This window comes from Leuresthes tenuis, unplaced genomic scaffold (genome assembly GCF_036924035.1).
Source record: "Leuresthes tenuis unplaced genomic scaffold, fLeuTen1.0.hap1 SCAF_10, whole genome shotgun sequence".
Taxonomy (NCBI): domain Eukaryota; kingdom Metazoa; phylum Chordata; class Actinopteri; order Atheriniformes; family Atherinopsidae; genus Leuresthes; species Leuresthes tenuis.
Window position 1 is genome coordinate 20,528,929 of NW_027325364.1, and position 10,291 is coordinate 20,539,219.

The window sequence follows — 10,291 nt, forward strand, 5'->3', positions numbered from 1 at the left end:
CAGTAGATGTGTTAAAACCTATGAACAAATTATATTTTAGAGCTGAATTAGCATTTCTTCTGTTCAAAATACCGACAAAAACAGAATATCTATGTCAAGCCTGGCATGTGCTTCTCACCTCATTTCTATACGAATCAACCCAACAATGAAAAAAATATACTCAATCAAAGGCTTATTTTGGTTGGTTAACATCAGCTATGAACCCAGAAAAAAATTTAATTCATGCATCGGACTCCACTGGTCTTTATCTCTGCAGTGACAGTCATAAACTAACTTCACCGACAGCTTGTGGCAGTAATGTATGTCACGAATTCTAAAAAGCTGGTAGCCAGCGAAAAAAATCTTCAAAGTGAAACTATGTTTCTTAGAAAATGAATGCTGTTTAACATTCACTTTCTACCATTTGTAGAAGCTCCAACCTTTTTGGTCAAAAATACACTCATACAATTAAAAAAGATATTTGCATATGCAAGTTTATGCAGGTATTTTCATTGAAATCCAACAGAACCAGGATTTACTTATCTACATTGGATGCAAATTGCAATATAATTACTACTAATTACATTTTCAGTCCAAAGAAAGATTGCTTTGAAAATGATCTGTTGTTGGCATAACTAATGGTATCCTGTTCACTACTTAACTGTGTTGCTGTTAGTCAAAAATGTGTTTGCTGCTCACTTATTTTTAACAGTCAAGCAATAATTTTCTTACCTGCTCTTCCCACACTGTGTCCACTCAATAGCATGATCTCTCTATTCTCAAAGCCTCCCACTCTTATACTCTCTTTCTTTGCGTCTCTCTCTTCTCACTGACACATGCACATTTACTAAATATTGCAGAAAATCTGCCAACTCCTCACATTTACTATCGCATGAGGAAAAAAGACAAAAAAGAAGCAGATGAATCACAGCAGACAAAGGGAATCTCGGGTGATATGATGCAGGAGCAATCGATCAGGCCTTTATAATCTATTTTCTACCGCTTGGTGGTAGAAGAATCAGAGTGTGCCCGTGTGTGCCTTTGTGAAATGAATTCATCAAGATAGTCGTGTATGCATTCTACATGTGGGAAAGAAAATTGGAGTCAAACTGAAAGGACCAAGAAAGAAAGACTGAGCTTAGTTTTCTGCATAGTATGTAATCTGAGAGTTATATCAGGTTCAATCAATCATTTTTGTAACATGCCATCATATGCGCTAGTGAAGGGAGGGGTGCAGGAGGGGTGGTGATGGGGCTGGGGGGGGCAGAGCAGGAAAAAAACAAAGTAGGAGAGAAAACAAGGGCTGAGCGAAGGATGGGCCCCCTGCCCTGAACTTGAACTTGTAGCTGGTGGGAGCTGGTGGGGTCGGAAAGGGGAGGACAGGGTCAAACGCTAAGAGGGGATAGAATAGAAAAAATCCAGCTGAGTGACATCAATATCTCCATCCTTGAAGACAGATGGAGGACAATGTTCTTTTTCAGAAGCACTTCAACCATTTATCTTGATGCTTTTTTGAATTGTTCTATCATGGGACCAAAAGCGGGTGAAGCGGGTGACAGTTTCAACTGGAACCTTTCGAGGTCACATATATACATATGTATATGTATATATATATATATATATATATATATATATATATATATATATAGAGAGAGAGAGAGAGAGAGAGAGAGAGAGAGAGAGAGAGAGAGAGAGATAAATCTCTTCTTTTTTTTAACAACCCCACACTTAAACAGAAGTGACAGCTTAATAACTGAATTTTGTTTTGCCCTTATTTGGTATCGACTTGGCTCAAGATTTAAAGAAGAAGCAAGTAGAAAATATGAGTTGTGGGATGAGTTTGAACCATCAACAACACAATCACTAATAGGTACTGGCAACAATGAAACATCTTTGAAGTAGAGGGGTAAAATAGGTCAACCTTGCAGACCATCCTACCTTCGTCTGGAGATAGTGGGGGTAGTAGTAGGTGTAGTGGGGGTACATTGGCTGCTGCTCCAAACGTTTTCCCATGTAGCTGGAATCCAACTGAAGGTCCTGGAAGCTGGAGATAGAAGCTCACAGGTGGGGCACGATCACGTCCAGCTGCTAGCCTGGATCCTTCAGAGGGCTGTTTCAAAGAGTGGTTGAGGCAGAGAGAAGGCTCTCCTCTTGCCGCTGAAGGCGTTAAATGCACAGAAGGGATGGACAGTAGGACAGATAATATGTGGGATTTCAGTCTGTCTACTAGTCTTGGAGCTCACAGGGAACCTCACAGAACCTTCCTTCCCATGCCAAGAGAGATGCTGGAGTAGCAGCAGAGAGAGGCTGGGGAGACAGATGTGCGGGGTGAGGAAAGGAAGATGTGGAGGGATAGTAGCAATACGGGAAACAACAGAGGGAATTGAAGAAGGAACTAAGAGAGGGTAAGAGGAGAGGGAAGAGGAGGAGGAGAGGGGGGTGAGTGGTTGGGTTTTGCTTGCCGGTTCTTCGCACTCTCCGCTCTAGAAATTAGACTCACTCTTCTCCTCTGCTGCCCTGAACATGCCCCTCAATTTGCTTTCCAGTGTCTCTGAAGCTCTTTCTCTCTTCCTGTGTCTGTTTCCCGGTCTCCGTCTTTCCACTCTCTCGTACACCAGACGAGACCCCGATCCCAGTGAGAGCCCAGATGTATCCTGGAGAACACACGCTGTTCTCTGCTCTATCCTCAAAAGACAGTGAAATCAGCGATGAACTCGCACATGGATGTGGAGCTGGGGAGAGAACAGAAGGGGGACGAAGAGGAGGAGGAGGAGGAGAGAGGGTGGTCTGGAGCTGAAGCTGTGACTGCTTTTTTTTTCCTCACTCCCTCCCTCTTTTGTTGAGCTCCGGGGATAGATAGGTAGATATCACTGGAGCCTGGTGTGGAGGATGAGCAAAAAGAAAAAGCCTTGGTAAACTCCTCTCGCTGAGGAAGAAGCGGATAGCCTTATCCAGACGTGCACTCACATAGAGGAAAATCCCTTCTGATCCACAAGGTGCCCCTCCAACTCTCTTTTCTTCTCTTCCCCTCGCCGATCCCTCTCTTTCTTCTCAAGCTCTCTCCCTGACGGCTTGTTTCCCACAGAGCCTGGCAGCCGTCACTGTGTCTGTGTGTGAGAGTGGTGGTGATGTGTGCGTGCGGTCTGTGTGTGACTGTGCATGTAACTGAGAGGGGAGTGTGTTTGTGTAGCTGTTGGCGTCTGCTCCACTCTGCGTGCTGAGGCATAGAGGGGCTCGGCTTCAGCGCAGCTATGCTCCACCCTCAATCCCTCTCTTCCTCTCCATGACTCTGTCTCTCTCCCTCTGTGTTTATCATAGAACTATAGGACAGTGGGAGTGGTTGGTCCTGCCCTCCTTCAAGTCCGTGTGTGTGCTTGCTTTCAAAAGAAACTGAGAAAGACAGACATGGGCTGTCCTGCTGGTAAAGCAGAGGTGGGAGGGAGAATACAGAGTGGGAGCTGGGCAACAGGGTGAGAAGAGGATACTTACAGTAAGGGATATCATTTGGAAACAGATAGAGACCCCCCTACTGGCACTCTATAGGTATCAAACAGATGGCAATGCTTTAAGTTGAACAGCTTAAAACTTATATTTTCCATTTTATATTCATTGAAGCTATTCTCGATTATAATCATCTGGAATAACCACAGAACAAGTGTACAAACATAAACAAGCATGCAAGCCTGACTGACCCCCCAAAATGCTCATGACGGTAAAACCATTCACATACGGCCACCTAAGGGACCAACAAGGAGTGTGTACATAGCTCATTGGATGTGTGGCACAGTGACCCACTGACACAGTGCTGCCTGTTATATGATGTAACCCGGTTTAAGTAGTGCTCTTACATAAGCACAGTGAGCCATGCATGAAAAGACTGCTCTGCCACGACACTACAGCAGTGTGTGTACGTGTGTGTGTGTGAGAGCGAGAGAAAGACACAAGGTTGGCAGACAATGCAAGTTCACTGCAGTGGAAAAAGGGGCACAAGAAGAAAATGCAAACACAAAACCTCCTCTAAGATAAGGGCTTCAGTTCCTGTGGGCAATTAAACTAGTCTGACGCCTGTAATGCAGAAACACATCAATGTCTTTGTACTATTGTGTGCTTGTCTCAGAGGGTTTTTTTTGGTCACCACACACACACACACACACACGTCTTTATCGCACTCCTCTGTCAGCTTATACTGTGCTAGACAAAGACATAATAATGAAGTGTTTGGCTCAGAAAAAAAACTAAAAATATCTTCAAAGGCACAATATGTACAGTGCAGGGAAGATGTTTTGAAAAATTATTAAATGATTTTTGTAGCCACTGAGAGTGAAACATTAGTCAGAAAGTGTTAAAGTTGCAGTTCCACTAATGGCCACTTGAGACTGGCTTCAAAAGCAAGTTCCCATTGACCCCCGTGACCGACCCCCATGTTAAATGTCTTAAGTTTTAACAACTTAAAAATTCTGTATTTTTTCATGGCGGAGTTGCTATGAGTGAAAGGTGAGTTCCCCAATAAAGATGCATATCATCCTTCTATTTAAGCAAAGATCCAGCATTTGCACTTCACTTTTTCAACAATAACTCAAGTTAGTAACAGCTATAAAACCATTAAAAGGTTCACTAACCAATGGGTGATGTCAAGGATTTAGACATGTTAAAAGCAGTTGTATTATTCACAGATAAAGTAGTAATGAAGGTGTCTTTTTTCTTTTTTCCTTAGTACTAAGCTATTTGCCGTGTTTGTTTGCGTATAGAAAAATAAAGTGACAAAGTTATATAAGTGACAGAGCTGGAATGTGGTTACCTGTCACATGCACATTACAAGGAGCATGATTGGCTGAATTAATGATGACTTGTGTTCTCATCTAAGACAGTTCAAGTGGCACAAGAAACAACAACAGCTCAGCAATAAGCTGAATCATTCAACTGCTCATTCAAATCAAGTTGTGGTGATAGGTGGTGTCCTGACATGCTCCCTTTAAGATATGTCAACGTACAAGGCATTAGACAAAGACAATAGTAAAAAGTCAGCGCTTGAAGACCAGATCAGGTCTGGACTTTTTCATACTAAGGTTTGTTACAGTCCACAACATCAGCATGGGTTCAAAGTAGAAGAGCCTGGGTGCTGGACTGAACTGCTTGCAGACCAGAGCTTTCACCAGTTGAAAACATTTGATGCATAATGAAACACAGAATATGAGACCCAGCACTGTTAAGCAGCTAGAATCCAATATGAGAAAAGAATGGGACAACGTTCCTCTCCTGAACATCTGGAAACTGGGCTACTCAGTTCACAAGCAACTGTTAAAAGAAGAGGGGACGTTACACAGTGGTAAACATGGATCCACCCCATGTTTTTGAGATGTGTTGTTGCCATCAAACTTCACAGTGAGTAAATGGTGAAGCATGGACATTTTTTAGTTTTTAATGTTTACTTTGCATTTTGCTGACATACATTTTACAGAGTTTATGGATGCAGTCTGAGAAAAATTCTGAGAGAATAATTTGGGATTACTGATAACCAAATGGTATGAATATCATTAAATAACATGAACAGTTCTCTGCTTGAAGAAAGTTAGTCATTGGGTAAATGGATGCTCAGTTTACATTGAGTGTCATAAGACTTGAAAAAGGAGTTAACACATGACTAAGTCAACAATTGAGAACAGCTGCAGTAGTCTGACTGAAGACATCATCTGACAAGTAGTTAAGATACATTACATCAAGCATCCTAGCAGTGACGCAGGTTCCTGCGTCTTTGGAATGCTCATTCATCAAATGAAAATCTGCGTTGTATTAGGGAGTGTTGGTATTAAAGGAACAAGTGCAGAAAAGAGAGACATGATGCATGCTCGGTGAGGCTGTATTCAAACAAAGTGCTGCTTTGAGTTTAGAATAAGACACTTACAGCTTTTACACAATGTCAGAATAAATAATGAGCTGTATGACTAGATGTCTGGAAGAAAGTGGGATCCTTTCCCATTCGTAAGACAAGATCAAGGTTATGCAAGCCATAAAATGCTGATGTGGTTTTCTATTATTAAGCTGCTGTAATATCACGGTCTTCTACTTGAACTACAAGTTGTATAAATTACATTATCTATTCTAGAGCGGCATCGCAAGCACAGGCTAACATTTAACTTTACAGAGGGCAATTTACCCTTGCATGTGCTGGCTGAAGTAAGCCCAAGGAGCAAAACTAATAAAAACTTGCACATCTTAATGTCACTGAGGATGATGTCACAGTTATAAGGATTCACTCCCTGATAGCGTGCGAACAACTGTATAAACATACTGTCAGCACATTCTGATGATGACGCTGCTAATGTTGAATGTGTGCTGAGGCTATCATTGAAAACATTCTGTTGTGGAAGTACTAACCCATTCAGCAGAAAATTTGTAATGCAGAAGCATCTGAGAGACTGTCTTTGGAAAAAAGGTGATTGGACAAACCATCTGCCTGTCATGGTCTATCACAGCCTAATTCAGCAAATCAACAGAGATGAATGCATGCATAGTTTGAATCCATGCAAGATGGCAATTTAAGATAGTAAGAAATGTGTTTTTGGATATTCAGTGTGGGCCATTAGTTAGAGAATAATTCAATGTCTCTACTGTGGCATGTCAAATGTGAGATATACTGATTTCACACTCTTCTAAATGGCTTTAAAAAAATTGCATATGAGCTCATCTTGCAGTGATCAAAATGTGAACTTAAGCAAGTTGGGGGGAGGGGAGCTGCGAGCAAAACAGGCTTCATTGCACTTACGTTTAAGAAGTGTGCACCCTAAATCTTTGCAGTCGGAGGAGTCATAAGCACATACAACTAAGCGTTTTTGATGAAGGAAGGTTATACATTCATGTGTGGAATGCCAAACGAAGGGGTCCAGTGATGTGTGTGCACTCATATGAGTAGAGCATGAGCCAAACTTTTCATAGAAATCTTAATATTCTGCTGACAGTGTAGTTTGGGAATATACAAAAAGAGAGAATTGATTCTTCCAACTGCACAGTACGGTCCTATTGTGAGAGGCACAATCTTTACATCTCACTTGCTGCCATAAAGCTTCATAATTACCTTGTCTACTGACAAGACAGCCATAATTGTGGTGGTAAATACACACTGGTTAATTGCCTTAATTTTAATATCAAACAGATTTCTATTATGTCTTAAGCACAAGTTAATTGTCAGCTAGTTTCTAAGGAGAACATCTGTGTCTGCATCTGCATTACTTCACAAAAAGGACCCTCTTCTAGGGGGGGACAGATTTCCGAGTCCAGTGTTTGACAAATAGCAAACAAAACCTGACAGCTGGAGCAAAATATCAAAGCCTTTCCATTGACACTGCGTGTTTGTAAGGCTCCTAGTCATCAAAGCACTTTTCAAATGGAGCAGGAAAGGCCACGCTGTGTCTCAGGGATGTGTTCCTCTCATCACTGACCACCAGATGTACAACAAACAGAGAGCCAGAAAAAAAAAGACCAGTAAAAAGCCTCACATCTGAGCTCAGATACAGCTGGGAAAACAGAAGAGGTCATAACGACCACAGTTCTTTTCTACAGAAGCTGCTCTGGTCGGTATTCAAGGAAAACACTCGCCAAGATATCATCACAGATACACACATGCACACTGTGGTATTTGCACACAGCAGATTTACAGTGGTAAATGGACTATTACATCCAATTGCCACACACAGCATGCAGGAATTTGTCTCTTTGTGCATCCTGTGAGACACCAACACAGGGACTTGGAACATCAGAAAATGTAGAATAAACAGTTTAAGATTTCCTCAAACCAGGAAAACAAGCAACATCTTAGGTAATGTTTCATTAGTGAGTGTGTTAACATTACCAGCAAATTCACGCTACTTACTTCAGCCTCATTCACACAACCTTATTCATGATTTTGATGTTTTCCAAAATCTGGGCTGCAGTAACAAAACTAACAGATCCAGCGAACCAGTAACTATAATGTTGGTGGTACAGACACCAAATTCATCCTATTCTCCTTTTGAAGTGTCTCTGTGCTTCAATTGGCTCCCTTTGTGTGCATGTTGCGGAAACGATCTTGACTCAAAACCTGATAGAGGGAGTTTCTTTCCCCCATAAGCCAAACTATCATGTCAACTGGTTACAAACCAGCTGCTTGTGAGGACCAGGCGCAGAAAGCGGAACACTTTGGTCAAAGTCCTTGAAAATAGGCTGACTTGATTATATTTACCATTATCATTCATTTAGTTGTATGTTTTTATTTCTAATTTACAATCAATATTTTTTTCTATTTACCACACTTATTAATTTTTTTTTTTACTTTCTACATTTGTGAATCCTAAATAAAACCCTTTGAATGTCTCAAAGCTCAACAAATCAACTATGTTTAATACACTGGAAACACATGTACACATTGAAATGATCTTACACAACTGTTTCCTAATATCGTTTGAAGGAAAATACGAGACCCGAGGATTGATGTGATCAGTAAATCAAGGACAACTGCAAGGCAAAAGGTTTTTATTAAGTTCTGTAAAAGTATCAAAAATACAAGGAAATATCACATTTATGTCATTATTCAGACCCTTCAGCCTCCATTTTAAGCAGCTTTGGCCATAACTCATCTTTGTAATAATAATACAAGCCCGGCATAACTCCAGGATGTTTTCCAATGTCTTAGGATCAGGTCATTTGTTGAAATGTAAACCCTTGTCTCAGCTTGAGATCTTGATTGGAAGAGGTTTTCACTGATGATTAGTATTTATTTATTTCCTTTTTCTTATTTCTTCATGTTTGACTCCCTCCAAACGTATGCCTAGTCTCCCTGGAGAGCGGTGTGCTTTTGGGAACATAATGCAGTAGAAATGTTCCTGTATGCTTACCCAGATCTGTGTCAAGTTAAAGATCTATGGATAATTCTCTCAACCTCATCACCTGGTTTTGCCTCTAAAACACACCATGAGACCTGATATAGACAACTAAGTGTTAAAACTAGGCACAGGTGGACCTCATTGTTGTTGTAGAAGCATCTCATGGACCACTGACAGGATTTGGATGCACAAGAGCTCACAATACTCTGAACGCTAATTATACTGCCAAAAACAAAAATTCTTATCAATGAGAACAAATATTGTAAAAACTTATGAGGAGGAAACTGTACTGAGTTTGAAATATTACAAAACATGAAACCTTAAAAGGCTACTGAAGGGCAAAAAAACACTTGGAAGACTTCTTACTGGTACTGTGGCTATGTAAAGAAATACAAATATATCAGTTTGAATGACTAATCCCAACTAAAAATGTATTTTGTAACTTCATTGAATACAAATGAAAAACAACACAGTGTTAACCAAGACATCAGAGAAAACAGCCTCACATAGCAGTGAGTCAGTAAAGAATCATTGCAGATAAGCTTGCCAGCATTCCTTTGAATACCGGCCCACAGTTTTGCAGATTGTTGTCACTTTACCTCAAACTTTGTGACTGAAAGTCATATTTACATCATAAAGTACATAAAGTGGGAGCATATTTTGGATAAAAGCTTACTGATTCATCCAGTGTAAAAGCGTAATATAAGGAGGCCTACCTTCTCATTTGAACATTCCTACTATATGGAGAGCTATTCAGATAAAAATTTCATGGGGGCAGACGGTTGGTTTAAGAAAGCTGCTTGCTTTGCTGGTATAATACCTACATATGCTGAGAAATTCTTTGGGAAAGACTGACAAAGTGAACACATTGCAACAGCGGGAAGTGGGAAGAGACCAAGACATTCAGACTGAGGAGCAAACACATTTAAACCCATCTCACTATTTGTCATTAAGTCATTAAGCCCCCTAGAAATATGAAATGGAACACATTTATAAACCACTTACAGAGGATGAAGATGTGAGCTGTCAGTGGCAATATTTAGAAATCTAAAATGGGCTGCAAAGAGTTTGCAATGGACACCGCAATGAGTAGATTAAGGGCTGAGGGAACAAGCTGATGTCTCAGTCAATGAGACCGACAGACAAGACAAAGGGGATATTAGATTACACAATATGAGAAAAACATTTAAAACCATCTCCACTGTCATGCGATCTTACGAAATATCATTTCAAACCAATAACCCCTTGTACAACAGTTTGTGTTTCATTACATGACTGAATCAAACTAGTGACAAATCACCTTAAACCCTTTGCAAATCCCACTCTTCCCATTCTCTTTTCTCCTCCTACCCGCCTCCTCCTCCTCCACCTCCTTCCACCGTCTCCTCTCAACAGAAAGCCACGGCACACTTTAACACAAATCATCACTATATTAAAACAGAAAAAAGAACAGCGCA

General features: G+C 40.7%; 1 protein-coding gene across 2 annotated transcripts in view; it reads right to left on the reverse strand.

The window, feature by feature from the left end:
* Positions 1-3,256, reverse strand: part of LOC140316721 (RNA-binding motif, single-stranded-interacting protein 3-like) — a 123,430-nt gene extending 120,174 nt beyond the window's left edge. For both annotated transcript variants that reach the window (XM_072394665.1, XM_072394664.1), the window contains exon 1: positions 1,918-3,256. In XM_072394665.1, coding sequence (XP_072250766.1) covers positions 1,918-1,992 — 75 coding nt within the window. In that variant the 5' untranslated portion in view covers positions 1,993-3,256. The remainder of the gene's footprint in view (positions 1-1,917) is intronic.
* Between the last annotated feature and the right edge of the window lie 7,035 nt (positions 3,257-10,291).